The following is a 19,341-nucleotide window of genomic DNA, read 5'->3' on the forward strand; positions in this document are numbered from 1 at the left end:
TTTCACTTCAACCCCTCCTCTCCTCTCTTCTTTCTCTGTGGGCCAGAGGAGTGTTTGGTATTCTAGGGATTGTCTGCTCTTCTTTCCTCCAGTCTACTCTCCGGCTCTTTTTTTTTTTTTCTCACTCCTCCTGCTTCTTGGTGCACCTTCTCTGTTTCTCACTTCTGCTCCCTTCTTCCAGGTATTTGCATCCACACTTCTCCTGTCCTCATTTCTCCCCCAAAAAAATATTTGTCTCCCTCATGTTTCTGTCAGCGTCGAGGCACTGGTCTGGTGGTTGGTATTCTCTGATGCAGACCACAAATGCACATCACACATAGCAATTTTCTGATCCATCTGTTCTAAGCACCATAAAATCGAGCTGCAGACCCACATACAAAATAAGCAAAGCCAAAAAGCACATACAGAGAGTAACTCTGGTGACAGAGGCCAACAAGCAAGGCCTCAATTTTTGACCACAGCAGCTCAGATGATTGATCTGATCTCCGAGCGACGGGCTAACAGCAGTGAACTGTCTCCTTGAGTTTGACAGATATTGAATTTCGGAGAGGTACTGGAACTGTTCTCCAAATCAACTCTTCCAGTGGAAAGCACTAACTTGTATTTTGAACATCTAGTTGGAAATCTTTAAAAATGTGAATGTAGTAAAAAATCGAAAATGAAACGAGAAGAACAACGTCTAACTGAACGCCGAAATTGTCAATAACGGTATAACCTATGGGGATTCTCTAAGCTGCAGAAAACTCCTGAAAAAGTAGCTGATGTTTTTAGGAGGAGCTGTATGTGGGAATGCAAACAGCTGAATTTTTCACTTGGACTTTACCCAGAGTTTTTCCTGCCAGACAGCAGCAAGTCTGAGTGAGCTGATGTGAGAACGCAGCAGGATATTATCCGGAGAATTCAGCTCGAGCCAATGGGAGAGGGGAGTAACCTTTATATCCTGTGACTGGAGTCAGTACAGACTGTAGGCACAAGACAGCTACGATCTTCATGCACGTACTCAAACAGTTGCATTACGTTTTCTGTTCGTCAGTATGTTCTTGTTCAACTCTTTAGATGATAGTGTGTTCCGTCGAACTAAACGTAGCATTGATATAAAGGAAATATTCTCATTATAGCATCATATTGCGGACTCTGCGGCTTCGTCCGCTACTTCCATGTAGTTTTTTACGTCACATCTTATCTCAGGAGACCCCCCGCCCCCCCAATCCCATCAGACATCAGGGGTAGTCTGTGAGAAGCATATGTGAACAGCCAGGTCAGGAGAATATCCTGAAATGATCTGGATATTTTCAGGAGTGTATCATTAAAAAAAACCTTAGTTTGCATTAATTAACATTAGTGTGGTAACTTTGAACCTGCATGAGCTCCCCAAGACAAGATCTTAATGTTGTTGTTGTTGTTGTTGTATTTTACATTTTTGTTCAAGAAAAACACACGACAAGACATAGAAAGAACATCGTCAATGAAGCAAATGTTTTGTTTTGTTTTTTTTTACCAAAAATGTAGGCACGAGGACATCAAGAGTGACTTTTGCTTGTCACTAACTTTACGGGACATGTGGAGGAAGACGTGAAGTGCACGGTGGAACTAAATGTACATTTCTCTGCACATCTGTATGAGCATGTGACAAATAAAAATCTTGAATCTTGAATCTTGAAATGTGTTCCTACTGTTGGGGTTAAGCAGCATTCCTTAAAAATGTACAGCGACATTAGAAACACGAGCATGAAAACCAACCAAAGTCCAAGAAAAAGGTCAGAAGATCATGTTATTACGAATCCTATTTTAGTTTTCACACTTTTGGAGTCCTGTGAGGCCGGCATGGCTTTGTAATTACTTCAAAAGAGAAGTCACCATGCACAGGATGAAAATAAGCACTACATTTCTACACTTATAGCACCGGAGTTGCTCTTTCATCAGCCTGTAGGAAGCTTTAAAAATAGGAACTTGCTCACTAATGAAATGTCATCTTTTTTTGGAGGAGAACTCAGGCCTGTAGTGAAAGGTTGTATCTGTGTGTCTCCACTGACCTCGATCAGAAACTTTACTGCAAAGAGCACGGCCTCATTGAAAGAAACCCTTTAAGCATTTATCTGCAAGGTTTATTAAGTTTCACTTGAGCTGGAGAACTAATGTGATCTAACACAATGAATTATTTATTTGTGCAGGTTGAAACTATTTTATCTGAACTGTTTTAGAGTTGATTAACTGTAGGATCATTTTCTATGCAGCATTTTGGGATTATAGGAGCAAGGTTAGAATAGGTTTGTTTCTTTCTCATTGGTTTTTATTTAATTATGACCATTTATTTTCAATTTCAGTTTGGTTTGAATTCATATTTAATGCTGGTTTGTTCATTAAATTTAGTTTTTATTTTGTAAAAATCCAGAGCCTTAGTTAAGTTTTTATAAGTTTTTTTTGTTGTAATAATAATAATAATAATAATAAAGTTTATTTATGAAGCACTTATCAAAACCAACATCACAAAGTGCTTTACAGAAAAAAGAAAAAATCCCAACAGTCAAAAACACAACAATAAAATCCTATTAAAAGCATGAAAAATAAAACAACAGTGCAGCAATTTATCCAATTAACAGAGAAAAAGGGAAACAACCAAGACAAAGATTGGCTAAAGTTAACAGTAAAACAAATAAAACATCCTGGATAAAACAAAGATTATAAGAAGGCCTTACAATAGAAATGTGTTTTTAAAAAGTGGTTTAAAAGAAGATATTGATGTAGCTAGTCTGAGATCCTAATAGGCCTGCTCTATGTGATACTTGTCAGGGGTCGAAACCCAAAAGAGGACCAGAGAAAGTAAACCTCTACTTAAAGTATTTTGTGCACACAATAAACTTCATGATGCCGACCCTGCATGAGCTCATCCCAACAGAAATCACTGAGCCTGAGACAAACCATGAAGCATGTGTCGGTGTATGATTGAGTCAAAGACTAAGACTAAGGACATTTTCTCTGATTTTATTTTAGTACACAATACTGTTTCAGTTAGTTTTCTTTTTTTTGGTAAAGCCTCATTTTTACTTTAGTAATTAGGAGCAACTGAATGGTGTTATTATTAGATCTCTTGGAATTCTTAAGCCTTAGTAGACATCCGGGACTCCACGGTCAGGGACCAAAGAGACAACATATTCCAGGGATTATAAATTGTAACTGATGAGTTGTGATTGTAAGTAAAGGACACTCAAACCATTGGGTTAGATGACTTTCTGCACTTGGTAAAGCTGCTAAACATGAGACAAAGATGACACATAACCATCCTAATGTTTGAACTGTTGTGAATAATATCTACAGGGATGTGTACCTTCTGCTTCTTGCTTGGTCACTCTCTTTTTCTCTCTTCTTAGCTTCATCTGTCACCATCCTCTTCCTCTTAGCCTCAGCCATTGTATCAAACCGTACAGTGACGGGCTAACTGGCTGCCAGAGTTACATACTGCAGTAAACAGGCTGTGGGCCTGACACCGTTCTCTCTGTTGGAAGTTATGGGGTCATTAAATCGACCTTTGAAACCACTATTTGAAGTTGGAACAGTTACATATTGTTGCCTTAAACTGAAGCAGCGTCTGGAAGTGTGAAGCATGCTAATTATTAGTATAACTTCTGATTTCCTTGTTTGATTCTTGATAACAAAATTACAGAGACTTCAACTTTTTGACGGACACTGAAATATAATAACACTCACAGCGTCCTTATTATACTTAATCTTGGAGTATAAAGATTTTTTTTTTACTGCTATTCATTCGTTTCCCCCTTTTAGGTACACGAATGAATTAGGAGTGTGAAATTATATTGTATTATATAAGACAAAATACTGGGAAATAGTTGATTTGTGAAAGGTTCTACATGTTCTTATTCTGTTCTCTTAAAAGGCTTTAGATATTCACCTGGTCCATGTTAGAAGCCACAGCCAGAACTTCTAATATTAATAAGCTGCCTCTTTGTAGGTTGTTAGACAGAACCAGAGTCAGAAAGTCAGACAGTGAAAGCATGTCAGAGTCAGAGAGAGCAGAGCTTGAATGACAGTAAGCATGAACTGTCTGTCTGGAAATGTTTTGCACTGATTTTATAAGCTCTTCTTATCATCAGAGAGACAAACACAGAGGATAAAATGGGGACACGCAGATATGAAAATGTTACAGCAATCTTTTATCTCTGCCTCTCCCCTACCCCAAAATTCCCATCAGACTATTACAGTGCTATTGAACTGCAGCGAAGTGTAACTCATATAAGGGATGATAAGGGACAAGTGTACTTGGGGGGGGGGGGGGGGGGGGGGGGTCCCACATCCCATCACTAAATCAAAAAACATACTTTTTAATTCTGTCATCCATTTCTGAAGGTCAAGGAAAGTAACACTTCAACATCTTATAAAATGTTAAGTATGTATTTACATCCTCTGTTAAAGTAAGTGGACATACTGTGTGTGTGCATGTGTGTAATATGCTTGTGTGTGTGTGTGTGTGTGTGTGTGTGTGTGTGTGTGTGTGTGTGTGTGTCTTAAGCACTTCTTCTAACAGAAAATTGAGCAGAGAAATCAATATCTCTACAGCGACTGTAGCCTCACATAATCTCCTCCATGAATCATCAACTCGAGTGTTTAACGGCAGGAGTGCCGCCCCACCTGTCTGACTGAGAAGCCTCCCAAAATTAGGACTTAATTTAGAGATTCACCAGTGGAGTTGGCTGACGGTTACAGGTGCTGCCCGTGTTGAATCGCTGAACATGCCGCAAAGTCAGGACATGAATGAAATGCACTGATTGTGTCCTGATTTAAAGACAGGATCTTGTGAAAGAGGTGGCACATTTGAATTGTGGTGAAATCTTCATGAAACTTGTATTTCTACTCATGTCATTTTTTTGTAAAAGTTGTACTAAATATGATGGGTGACTGAAAATAGCATACCAGGTCAGGGCAGGGCAGGCTGGCACAAGAAGTAGTAGTACAGTAGTTCTTGCACAACATAGTTGGCCAACTTCATGGGGAGCACTGAGGCTAGAGAAGCTGGCTGAGGGTTAAAATGCCACATCAAAGTTTTAATAATGCTTTGGAAACAACAAGTCCCTGAACCTCCCTTAGGGAACTTTTGGTGCCATATATTCATCAACACTGTTCTTGTGGGTTTAAATACACATATTTGTTTTGTCAAAGTCTATCTTTATGTGAAAGAAAAGAAAAGAAATGCATTGGGTAAATACAGTGATAATAATGACTGTAACTGTGTTAAGTTCATATCCTAGTGAGATGGTCATTTTAACCCCTGAGGAGTTAAATGTGACCTGTTGTCACATTGTGAATGAGAGACTTGTGTTCACTGCTTCACTCACCTCAACTGCACTCTGTCTGCCTCCTTATGGAGATAATGAATTACCCTCCAACAGAACTACAATTAGGCAAATATTGTGCTTCAACTTCTGGTAATCAGACTAAATTGAATAAATGAAATAGAAATTTGCATCAATAACTCACAAACCTCCCCTGACACCATATATTGTACATGTCTTTTCATCCAACTATTGACCATTGACTATAGCTTGACTCAGAATGACACATAAGAAGAGCATATCCCAATCTGAAATAATCATAGAGGTAAATAGTCTTTTTTTTTATCAAAGGACTGATTACATTATAATCCTTCTTAAGCAGTGTTGCCAGATCTTGTGAGAGAAACAAGCAACCAGGTCCAAGGAAAGAAGCCGTAAGGAAGCGACTTGACTCTTCAATTATATTAATAAAAGCCCAAAACAGATGACTTGATTCTACCACAATGTGTAAGAGAGAGGCCACTTGATTACAGTACATTGTATATGTATTTTCATTGGATAGTACATAGTACAAATTAATATTATTACTTAAGGGGGGGGAAGATTTTATGATTAAAGTCAGACATTTATGAGAATAGAGGCTTTAATCTTGTAATTTTTTACTTTAATCTTGTATATTTATGACTTTAATCTAAAAAAATTTAAAAAATAAAAATAAAATAAAAATCCATGCAGAAAAAACTCGATATGTTGCACATTTCTGCTATAATTCAGACGTTAGAAACTTCTTCACTCAAACTACAGTTCATAAAAAGATCATTCAAGTGAGATGACATACTGTAACCCTTTCCATTTGTAACAGGATCCAGGACAAAAGATCTACACTGTGCTGCTCATACATGGAGAGAAAACACATCATCTATGCAAACTGGAGCAGGAAACACATCTTACTTTCTTTTATACTCAAAATGAGTTCAAAACCAACTGGCAAGCAAGCAAGCAACGGAGTCATCCAGTAATTCAACGATTTTTTTTTTTCTGTCACCTGTGCGAGTGTGAGTGGGGGGGTAACCAGGGGAACGGGGTTTCGGACGGATCTGGCAACAGGACAAACTATCGTTATTGAAGATAACTGGGAAATAAACTGGAGAAGTTCATACGGGGAGCAAGGCAAGCCCAAATAAACAACTACACACTGGAAACAAGCCCAAAAAAAACCGCAACCCCCAACTGACAATATTTGTAAGCGACTTTATAGGAAAACAAGCCCAAAGTCGCTTAAGCTGACTTGGCAACATGGCTCTTGAGCCCTAAAAGATTACTAATGGCTCAGTATTGAACAAAAGTTTACATTGAAAGATTGAAAGAGTTTAACTTTTAAAGGTTGGTAGAAGAGGTGATGATTTAAAGCTTTATTGTGAAGCAGCTTCCAGGCTGGAAAAAGAAAACGGTAAAGATCTAGGCCATCTTTCCATTCTGAATCCATTTATCTTTCAAGAGTATCCATTAAAGATGTGCCAATTTCAATTAAAGAACAGTTTTAGATGATATCATATGCAGATGGCGTGGCCCTGATATGCTTTTAAATGAACACTTAGACTTACAGGGTTGAAATTAACCTCTTCTACAACAAGTGTTCATTGAATTATTACACAAAGAAAACTAATGAACGATCATTGATCCTAAAGGGAACTGTGTTCCCTTTCATTAAGATGACGTAGCAATCTAAATTACATTGTACAGTAGTTAAGTCATTATTATTGATAGCAAAGAGACGCCAAACACCAATGCTAGATTTGCAAAGGCATAACTAAAAGGTTTTTTAGGGGACGTTTAAAGTTTCAGACTAAAGAATCTTTTCATATTCTGTGTACAACACAAGGAATGGTGACACAGAGTCTTTAAACCACAAAAGATGAAGGGGGAATTTTATTGGAAAAACTTTTCAGAACAGTACACAATAGAAAGCAAATCCATCGCAACCACTTTAGTCTTAATATTAGAATAAAATAGAATAGATGTTTATTGCCATTTGCACATGTACAGGACAGTACATTGGAATTTTTGTGGGTTTCTCCCTGAGTCAGCTCTACAAAAAAGTTAAAAGTATATATAAAATAGAATAGCATTATAAGAAAAAAAGAGTAGAAAAGTACAAATAAAAAAAATAGAAAAATAAGTTGTAGGAACAGCTAAGTAAATTAAAATAAACTGTACAGAAGCTATACACTGTATTAAAGCAAAGATAAAAAATAACAAAGGGGAACACTGTACAATGAAATGAAAATATAAATATGTTTTCTTGTCTCTACTTTGTTTTGATGTGACATGTTTTGGTTGAAGTGTTCTGATTAGACATGTCTCTAGGGATTTATTTCCCTGTTATTTAAACATACATTTCTTCTTGGCTAGTCTTAAGGTAAGAAAACGTTGATCTGGTCGGGTGTTTTACTAGTTTGACTTAAAACAGTCTTCATACAAATGTATCTGCATTTTCTATGCCAACATACTGCCGAACCTCACTGCTCCTAAGAGATACCATCTAAGAGGTTTGAAATTGTATGATTGTTGATATCTTTTAGATTTAATTTAGCTCTTTGTTCAAATACCCTTACCCTATAAGTGCAATAAAGTCATTGTTCATTCATTGAATAGATGGTTATACTTTGAACGGACACACATCAGCTATGTTCAGTTTGGTTGTAGGACTTTATATATGGTCAGTTTTGACTTCAGCTTGTGAAAATGTCTGCTTCTTTGCGGAAAATGTTACGAGTGTGACTTTATTTGGAAATCTAAATAGTTACGCATCCAGCTGACTTTCTGCAGGAAAGCGGAATTGGAAGGAAAGCTTACTGCACAACAAGAAGGTGTTTTTGCACACAAGTTTGCATTACATTCTCCACAGTCATGCATTTCAGGGAGAAAAATACTGAGGCAAAGTTGATCGTTAGACAGTCAACAGCTGAACTTCAGTCTTTTCCAGGAGTGGGTTATTTGCAGAGGAAGCCACATAGGAAAGTCTGCCGAGCTGTCTGAGGTGAGAATGCTGACGTAAACTCTTTTTTTGCAGGAGCCGTTCAAAATCCATAGTGAACATAAATCTGAATACAGCCCTATATCTTAAGTTGCTCACAATGACATGTCCACCAAACAAGACTGTGAATGTTCTCACCAGTTCCCAGGTGTGTGAATACATCTGCCAAGTCTGTCTTTAGTTACTGTGCAGAGAGTCCAGTTTGCCCAAACAGACTGAGAATAGCACATAAAGAGTGCAAAGTTCAAACCACTTAGATGTCATATTGACTTTACTACATGGTGGGGAGTTGATTACACACTCACTTCTAAGTTTGTGTGTGTCTGGCTCCGACAACTCGCTTTGATGGTGTTGGTATCACCCTCGAACACTCCTCTGCTACCCAAACACACACACAAACACACACGGTACACACACAGCAGGGTAGTTGACATTGCTGCTTGGATCGATGTCGCTGACTACTGCTGGCGTCAGTAACAACAGCGTTATATGACACACTCCCACAGTGAAGAGCTTCCTGCGGTGTTCCATTCAATATGGGTTAATGGTGTAACGGACTGCTTCTCCCCCCCCCCCCCCCCCCCCCCTCACAGCCTCTCACTTTCACTCTCTCCAGCACACACATAACACAAAGACATACATTAATACTTAAATATGTAGCAGCATCTGGCTGTCCAAGTTAAGAAATCCGATAAGCTCTTCCTTCATTTAACGATTTTGCTGTGTTTGCGCTAAGAAGCCTCCCAGTTCAATCTATTGGCTTTGACAAAACTGGCCAACCTATTATTGTCAATGAAGGGCACACAGATAGGAGCGAGGGGGGATAACAGGTCAATAGCAAACTAAAATAGGCTATATGCATTGGTAACACAGAAATGCTGTAAAATGTCATTCCTATAAGCATAATCATTGATATCCTGCTGGCTAAAACCCCGCTCTCAGACAGGTAGGGTATTACATTTCTGCGTGTTATGGATCTTTCAGGCATTTAGAGCATCATTTCCCATAAGACACGAGGGGATTTGTATGGTTATATATTTACAAATACGCCCTGCATGCAATCAGCACCTGAAAATGAGAACCTAAGCTATGTAACAGTCTTTTTATGTGTGCCAGCGCGTGTAATTTCAAACATATGTGTGCAGGCATGCTCCAGTTTTAAGGCATCTTCTTATATACATCAAAGCCATTTTCATAACCATCACATTATGTTTACAGCAAGCCCATTAATTGGAGTCGTGCAAGCATTTCCACTTCAAACGGCTAATATTTTACATGTATATACAACCCATTTCATCAGTGTACACCCAGCCCATTTCCCCAACAAGCTAATCAAAAGGAAATCCAAATGAATTTATTTTCCTTTTGGAATGACTGAGACTTGTTTACCCTCTAACTTTCACTCAGATAAATGGAGTCTGTGTAGCTGTTGCCAAATCTACAAGCTCAATAATTCTCTTACCTAATGAAAGCGGTTATTATTGCGAATCTATAAAAGCTTAACAAAGAAAACACAGGCCTTTTTTCCCCTTCATCAGCAGCTACAGAGTGTTCAGAAGGCACATATGCTGATCATTACTGTTGATGAAACGATCTACATGGATCCCAAAGGATAACGACAAGTGTGATGTGTGATAACAAGTAAAAAGGCGACAGCTAGTCAATGTACATTTCTTATGGAAGTCAACTTTGCTTTAAGCCACTGGAGCTGAAAATCATGAAGGTAAAAGCATGTGTTAGACGTTTAGAGAGAAGCGTTTTTCTTGATAGATACACGAAAACAGCTTGAGCACATTCAGACACGATCTCTGAGCCTTGATAGCTGAACGCCCTGAAGCCTTCTGTTGATCATTCTATATTTAGCAAGCTGGTCAAATGGATTTAATTTGAAGGCTAATATGCTGCATGACTGTCATTTAAAGAGGGAGCCGTAAGAGCCCAGATTTGAGCAGAAAAAAGTACAGCACGTGGTGAAAGGAAACAATTGTGATGTTGAATGTGAGATACTCACACAGTGTAATTTAAATATTACTGAGCAATACACACAGACAGCGATTTTTGACTCGTGTCATTTAATCCTTTTGTTTATCCTTCATCAAACAGATGTTCTTTTCATTTAACAAAATTCGACAATCCAAGTCGATTTCTAAGCAATGCACAATGGAGACCCCCTGGGTTTTGTTATTCCCAAAGTTTATTGTTTTTTTTTTTCTGCCGCACTAATGAGGGATGATCTCCACAGGAAGTCATTTCAGTCACACAAAAAAACGTCTGCTTGTTTTGATATCTTTATCTGTGATGACTGATCAAGCACTCCTGTTTCCTGTTTGCTTCTCGGTATAACTTGCACTACTAATATATTCTAACCAATCAAAATGGTAGGGCATTGGAGGGGGGAGGGGTTCAAGAAGCTGTTTTCTGGCTTTAGACGCCACACTACAACTTAAAAATGATTTATGTCGCCCGGGGCTGGTGAGAGAGTTTGACCTGTCGCTGTCCTCTCAGCTCATCAGGAGCTGCTGCTGACAGGACAGCTGCTTCTGAGGACAGTGATGGACAAGCAGAGTCTGGAGTCTATGTCGAGAGAACAGATGGATGCTTACACATCAAAATCTCGCCTTGGATGTGAATTTTTACAGAAAATGTCTTGAACATTGGTAGATTGTGGAGAATTTAAACCCACCAACCATCTTAACGGTAAACCATTTCAATCACTTCTGAAAAAAAAAAAAAAAATAGGCTGAATAAGTAAGAAAAAGCAACGTTAAAAAATGTGAAAAATGTGTCTACAATAAACAATTAAGTAGTTTTCCTGTAACTTTATTATCAAATTTGAGCATGCTTGGAAAATGTCGCCCCAAATAACGTCACAAATCCCAACCACAGTAGTGCAATTTTCTGCAATGGCTGTTTGCAGCCCTCTGAGATTTAGTAAGGCGAAACTCTGTGAAATAAAGGCACCACTAAGAAAACTATCTAGCTAGAGGCATCGGGAAAAAAGCTCTAGATGAATAAATCTTTCTTATGTGTAACATCATGTCTAAGGACCCAGAGTCCCAGAGCAGGAGGCTGCGATCTTTTTTTGCAACCGGTCCAACGGTTGGTGGCTACAGGGCTCTCGCCACAGTCTGTGCAAAGCCCCTGCATCAAGTCAGCAAGATTTGGAAGCCCTCAGAAGTGTTCCTAATGGATTATTCACCAGTCTACACAGCCGAGAGAGAGAGAGAGAGAGAGAGAGAGAGGCATGTGGCAAATGCCAACACCAAAGGGGATGAACTTCCTGCAATTTTACAGAAACAAACACACATTCAGGAGTGGACACTCACAAATAACATTTTGTAATGCAGGGTTAGAGTGATGCCAGTAATAAGCCTAACATGGTGACATGCTGCGTATCGCCTTAGAGACAAGAGATCAGTAAAAAAACTAAATTACCATGACCTGTAATGCAGGCACTGGGACAAGTACACACGCACGCACACACACACACACACACACACACACACACACACACACACACACACACACACACACACACACACAATGAGGCTACCGGGATGAATTGTATACTGTTGTTTCTGGTCATTTAAGAATGAAACAAAAAATAAATATTATCCTAATTTGACTTCAAATGTGTTTTTGCTTCTCTCTAAAGAAGACTTTCAGGCTTGAGAGGTATCTACCTCTTGATTCTGTAGAGAAACTGTCTGAATCCAAGCACATACACATGCACACGGCCTTCACTCTGCTCTTTTCTCACTCCCCTGTTTTGGCATTTTCCTGTATTATGTCAATGATGAGTTTTGAGGGTGAGTGCTGTCTGAGCAGAAGTCGTTTTAAGGGCTTCCAAGTCTTGTTTTCCACTGAAGTCCCTGTGTGTGTGTGTGTGTGCGTGTGCGTGTGCGTGTGCGTGTGCGTGCGTGCGTGCGTGCGTGTGTGTGTGTGTTTGTGCACTCTACAATGACAATGTTTGCCTTTATATCAATACTACATGTAGTTGACAGAATACAAATATCAACAAAAGAGTGGAGAACAACATACTGACAAACAGTAAATGTAATGCAGCCATTTAATTATGTGCATGGAAATCATAGCAGTCATGTGCATACAGTCTAAGCACTGGCTCAAGTCACAGGATATAAATGTCTACACTCTCTCCCACTGACTCAAGGCTGAATTGGAAGGATGATGCGTTATCACATCAGCTCACTTGGACTTGCTGCGGAAACAACACTAGGGTGCTAGCAGGAGAAGAGTAAAAATTTGGGCTGTTTGGGTTCTTGTATTGTACTTAATTCTCATCAGCTTATAACTAATTGGTGTTGTTAATTAGAGTAATTTTCTTGTATTCTTTAAGATGGTACATGGAAATTGGTCAAAATATATTTGCTCCTGGATATAATTAGGTTCATGGTAAATTGTTTACCAGCCTTGAATAGCTTTAATGAATACATCTGTTTATGAGATACATATTATTTGGTACACTTTCAATATTCATTATTAAGCTGTATTGTTGTTGTTTTGTCCGACCGTAATAGTATTCAATTGAAAAATAATATATAACACAGGCCCCATTTTTAAATAGAGAGTTCATGTTAGACATTTTTCAGAGTCAAAGAGGGTTTAGGAACCAGTTGAAAGACCACCACTCATCTATTTTATATAATTTTTTGAGATCGCATCAGTCACTATTGACAACAAAAACTAAAGGCCATGAATCCACTAGGTGTCTTTCTAAAGGAAGCAGCACTTACTGAAAACTTAGGGGAAGTGTCAGTAGTGCTTCTTGTTGCTAAGCGACAATTGTGAACTCATTTGAGGCAAGGCAATCCTCCACTAAAAGTTTAAATATTTATAACTTTAAGCATTTGGCACCATGACTGCATGACACATGTTAGGCTCCCAGCAGCAGCAGGCATGTGCACAAAGGAACCTTTTGCATTTGGAAAACACCATCGATGTGAAGAGAGGCTCCTGGTGGACACACGACCCTGGGCTGAATCCATATGGTCTACAACAAATCCATAGCTTTAGCTGCAGGTGTAACTCTTGATGAAGCAGCTGAAGAGTTTACTGACTGATTCCTGAACTTAGAGCCAGTTTTAATTAAAAGGCTTAAATATTAAACGGCTGTTGTTTTTGGATGATGTGACAAAGGATCCTCCATTCAGGACACAGATGCATCAGAATAAAGAAAAAAAGAAAACACAATCACAGTTTCAAAAATAAAAGATTAACGAGGCACTTCACATTATTCTCTTTCTAATTCCAAAACAGTGTTGATTTATAGGACATTTTCCTCTTGTATGTTTTGAATACATAAATTGAGGAGGACAGATGAATTCAAATCCCCTCCTATTAATTTATCCCACTCTCATCTTCCTAACCATCTCTTTCCACAGCTGCCTCTCTCTGTTTAGGTCGCCTCCTCTTTGCCTGTCTGTCTTTTTGCTTCAGGGGAAATTAATTGATGATTATCTCGTCTCGCAGAGCTGGTTTGCAAACTTGCCTTTTTTATCTGCATTGCTTTCCAGCACTTAAAGCTTTATTTGACCCATCTTCCCACTTCTCTTTCTTTATCCACCCTTCTTTCAGACAACTGGGGTCATATCAGTTAGCAATGTGTAGAGACTTAAAGTTCAGATATCCTTAATAAAGGGAGAGATAAGAGAAATTATTTGGTACATAGCTGTATTGTGTTAGCAGGGGGAGGGGGTGCTGACAGACAGAGAGCAGAGAAATGTTGTTGGACTCTAACAACACAGGACAGAATAGATTCTCTGTTAGTGTTTGTTAGTTTTAATGAACAGAAATGGAGAAAACAGAAAAGGGATAGAGGACATCAGGGAAAAGAAAAGAAGCTGCAGTAGAGAAGCTTAAAAAAGGTTGCAGAATAGAAGAAAATGCTCGGGTGGTTAGATTATGTTGATTTTTTTTTTTTCTTCAGTGATAAACTTCTATTTGGTTAAACCAGCACACTTAGAGTTCATTTTAGCATCGTTTGTATGTTTTTGTTTTTCTGTTTGAAAATGCAATGGGGGAATTATATTTTAGTATGAGGGAGCAATGGTGACAAGAGCCAAAATAATACAGTTGCAAGAGTAAAACATCTTATCCTTCAAATAATTTGTCTTGTATTTGAGCAATTTATTCTCAAATCACTTGCAACAGCAAATTAAGTTGTGAGGGGGAAAAAAAACCTCATGAAAACCCCCAAAAGCAGAAGTAAAGCTAATGGAATCACAGCAAATGTTGTATCTGTAAAGTAAAAGCTTGCCACACATCTGCCCCCCTTGTCTTCCCCAAGGTGAAGGTTTCTAACAATATGATTAAACATGAAAACCTATTTAAAACAGTTCAGCAAAAATGTTTAAAAAATCCAAACAAAACTTAAAACCATAGAAATATGATGGTTGAAAGAAGCTTTTTTTTTATTACAGACAGGGTTTTAAACGTTTTAACAAAACGAGAAAATATGTCCTCCGGGAAAATTTATAATCAAAAACTATTATGAAAAGACTATTGTAAAAGCTCAAAATGTGTTTGTAACATAGACTTCAAAGTTCCGTCACTACTATGATATTTAACTGAACAGTATGGGCTTTGGTTATATTTAACATTATGATATGCTAAATCTGAAGTCCCTGAGGATTTAAGACATTGAAGGAATTTATATAAGATGGGACTTGAGATCTTAAATAGTTTTGACCTTTTGTTCCTGACCCTTTAACAACATCAATGGGTTTTTTTTAAATGATAAGTTCTGACCCGTTTTGACAGCTTCATTTTAAAAGAGATATGTCCAGGGTATTGCAGAGATGTTGGTTAAAAGATTAATAAAAGAGCATAAAAACTAACCCTTCACTACACATAATCACTGCTCAAAACACATAAAAAATGTTACTTCTTGTTTCTGGATAAAACAAACTTTTGCCCCGAGTGTCAGGAAAGGGTTGGTGATCTTGATTTGTGTTATAACAGGAATATTTGAGTGTTATCCAACAATGTGGATACAGTTGCTGTGTCATCTGCCTTATTCTCAAGGCTGGAATAACCTTGAAACAACTGATAATTTCTCGTGTGTTAAATTATGTGCCATTACTTTTTTAATGCACAGTGATTTTGTCATGGTGAATTGCACTACTTGTGCCAAAGGAAAATGGTTTATGATCATTGTTTCTCAATCTATCTTTTGAACAATGGAACCAGATCAGCTTTGATTAGCCTATTGCCCAGTTTCCCTCTGAAACCTGCTGTGAAACTATCAACCCAACAGCCTATTCTTAGATCAAACTAGCTTCATACACCAATTTTAATTCAGTCTGTCGTTTTTTTCATTATTGTTACTGACACTTACTCTAATATATGTGGCTTCCGATGTTCTAGTTTACAGCAATGCTAGCAGGTCTGAAGATTTAATAGACAGGAATACAGTTAGCCTGAGGTGTCACACACCAGGACTGATCTGAACACTGCTGCTTGATTTAAGGTGACTTTGACCTGTTGCGTTAAGAAGCCAAATGGTGAGGCATAGCTGCTTTTATCTCATCATGTTTTTGATTTCTGTAATCCTCTCTTAACCTACCATTACACAGCTTTCTCACATTACTCATCAACTGCCCAAAACACTGCTGCAAGGCCCCAAGGCAACATAGATATTTGCACAATATCACTATTTTTGACAATCTGAACAGTTGAGACTTTTAGGTTGGGGTACGCTCATAAAAAAATAGAATCAATGTAACATTTCCAACTGAGGCTTTGTTTACACATAAGTTGGATATTCATACTCTGAGTAATATATTCAATGGAATATTGTGAGAATTAAAATAGAAATCCTGTGAAACTATCTAGCTGCTGCAAAGAGTTATGTTGTAATTTATCCCCTTGATGAAAGAGCTTTTAGTTAAGTAATGCATACATTACAACTACTACTAGTATTCCTTCAAGGCTGTTGAGGTTAGCTGAGGAAGCAGCATAAGCTCTTTTTGCCTGTCAAGAGTATGCATGAAATGCCCAGGCATGTGACCAAATTACCCTGGAACAAAAACCATTGCTGAATGAAAAGTAACATTATTATTTCATTCATTCTACATCCATATTATACAGCAATGCTTTGTTTTATTGTTTTAACACATGTTCAGATTTCCAACCAGCTTTCTTGACTACAGTCGCTATAGGGGGTTCAGTGAGGACTAGTTGCAAGAACTGACACTTTGGGATAGTGGCCCGCTAACTTTGAGGTCTTTGGGCTGAGTGGATTCCTTAAAAAAGCAGCTAATACCAAGCTGTAAGGTGTTTTGGTAGCATGTGGTACTTTATGTTCCAACTGACATCTGAAGTGGATTTTCACATATGTCATGCAGTGTTTCCTCTTTGACTTTGTATTTACACATCAAAGAATGATTTAAAGCACAATCAGGGGACATAAAAAATGTCCCGTTAGCTGGATAGTCCCCTGTTGGTGAATTTGTAATATCAATTAAGTCCACAGTTTGACATAATACAAGTGCACACACACACAAACGCACACACATATATACACACAGGGGAGTAAGGTCGTATATCTGTCTCTTGAGTTTGTCTTTGATATTCAGAGTTCATGATTCATAGATGAACTGTTATGCAAGCGTAATGGAACACTTGGTGTATGTGTATGTGTGTGTGTGTGTGTGTGTGTGTGTGTGTGTGTGTGTGTGTGTGTGTGTGTGTGTGTGTGCATCCTCAAAAGGTCAGACTTAACATTTCTGTCATATCCCAACAGGCCAGAAGACAAGAATAAGTCATGTATATCACATCTATAACACGCACAGAAGACATGCAGCGAAACAACATGCAGGCAGGAAGTCAACACAGCGGGCACTGATGTGAACACGGACCTCTTAATATATATACAATGAGAATACAGGAGACTATTGGGAGGTCTCACTCATACTATATTCAATGTTACCCTTAACCCAACACAGAAAACCCAACACTTTCAGAGATGTAGAGCACTGCTTCATTCACATGGATTCTACCTGAGTGTATACATCAGTACCATATATCAACTCACTGGACAAAAACTAAAAATCATTGCAAATAATGCCCATCATAGTGTAGGATTACGTGCTAAAAGAAAGACTATCAAAACAAACTAATGACACTGGTGGTAGTGGGAATGTATAATGTCATCTATTAATCTGTCAATGGCAAACCTTTAGGAAACATACATCCAGCACCAAAGAACATGTTTTCATATACAATGGAAGCATCAGGCACAGCCTTAACTGATGGCGGGATGACCAAGACAGCATGAGATGCCAGCCAAGAGACTCCCACACAGTGCCACAATCATGTACAGCTAGCTTTCATACATCAAAAGTAGTATTCAGGCATACAGTCATGAGCAGAGCTATGGATTGGCCAGGCCACTTGAGAAATCGGATTCGCCATCTCAGTGGCTACCCCAAAATCCAAATCTGTGGTTGGCAATTTGCTGGTAGCTTTCTTTGCAGAGGAACATTTCCTTTTGTTTGAATTTAAATTGTTACTTGCACATATGTCTTCTTCGGGAGTCCTTACAGAACCTAACTAAGATGATTTAAATGTTGCAACGCTGCTGTTATACTTCTCAAAGTTGAAAAGATATACACTGGATTATAACACCTATATGATACTAAAAATCTTAGTAGTTAAATGAGATCTGATTAATGGAGATACAAAGGGTAAAAACATGCATAAAATATATGTGCACACTTCACATCCTCCTGCTTAATTCAGTCACCAAACTGGGCAACCCCGGTCATAAAAGTCTGGCTCCACCACTGCAGTCTAAGTCAGCTCAGTGAGTTCTGTGTTATCAAAAGATGAGCTCACTCCCTGTCAGTCAAATCTTTGAGATTTACAATGCAGAACAAACACCAACTAATTCATTTTAAACCAATTTTTAAAAGTTGGGCATATCACATGTCCCCCTATAATCAAAATAAACTGCAATCAAAGTTGCCAGCTCCACCCAGCATCACAGTTACTATGAACAAATGCACTCAGCAGATCATCTAGACACTTTTTAAAAACAAAATTGAATTCTAAAAAAACTGTTTTTACATGTAATCCTTTATTGGCTGTTGTGTAGCCTAATTTTAAGCATTTTTATTCAAGCACTTTTTACTGCAGGTCTAATTTGTCCATCACTCATACCTGAGTAACTGTCTGTTTATCATGACCAGCATTCATACATCACTTTGCCAAATCACACACTGTCTTACCTTCATATACTGCTCTGAAGCCCTGTGCACTGACGGCGAAGTCGGTGGTAAACCACAAGGCCAATATAGATCCACTGCTGACTATAGGCGAAGGCAGCATGAATCCTGACAACCTGAAGAAAAAAAAAAGAAAGAAATGTTACAGACACAGCAAGACAATTTACAGTTGCCAACAAGACTACATCGGATCTGACAACCTGAAATCTGAAACAACACATAAGTACAAGACAGGGAAATTCAACTGTGCTCCACGTTGATCAAGAAAACGTGAGACACGAAGCCCTGAAGCCATGAAGACCCCTTGCTGGCCCTGAGATCAGGTGCAAAGAAGACTTTGTTAAAAAACTATTGTTTTTCAAGTCTATTCTCAGATGGGTGCTGTCTTGTTTTTTTCAAGAACCACATTAAATAAAGTAACTTTTCCACTCTCTAAAATAAAATACATGGGTTTGATCACTTATCTACAATGCACAAGATCTAACCTAGACACAGAGAGTCAGAAGAACTTGAAAAGCATTAAAACAGAAACAGTTCATCTTCTATGATAGAAAAAGTCAGGGACTGTTTGACTCTGATGTATTAGATCAGCTCTGAATTGGAGGTTGTGCTGAAAAGCCCTCGAGGCTCGGCTTAGAGTCAATGGTTAAATGATCTTGGAGGATTCTGCAGGAATAAATAATTAAAGGAACTGAAATTGAAATAGCATGTTTTTTAAAAGGGGGAATAACCAACAATACAAGTCAAGTGCATTCACTTATGGAGTTAAACT

General features: G+C 38.3%; 1 protein-coding gene across 1 annotated transcript in view; it reads right to left on the bottom strand.

The window, feature by feature from the left end:
• The window catches only part of LOC132977394 (CUB and sushi domain-containing protein 1-like), a 455,723-nt gene that overhangs the window by 282,502 nt on the left and 153,880 nt on the right, over positions 1-19,341 (bottom strand). The window contains exon 3 of the mRNA XM_061041929.1: positions 18,573-18,685. Within this exon, the coding sequence (XP_060897912.1) occupies positions 18,573-18,685 (113 nt within the window). The remainder of the gene's footprint in view (positions 1-18,572; positions 18,686-19,341) is intronic.

Source organism: Labrus mixtus, chromosome 1 (assembly GCF_963584025.1).
Source record: "Labrus mixtus chromosome 1, fLabMix1.1, whole genome shotgun sequence".
In the NCBI taxonomy this organism is placed as follows: Eukaryota; Metazoa; Chordata; class Actinopteri; order Labriformes; family Labridae; genus Labrus; species Labrus mixtus.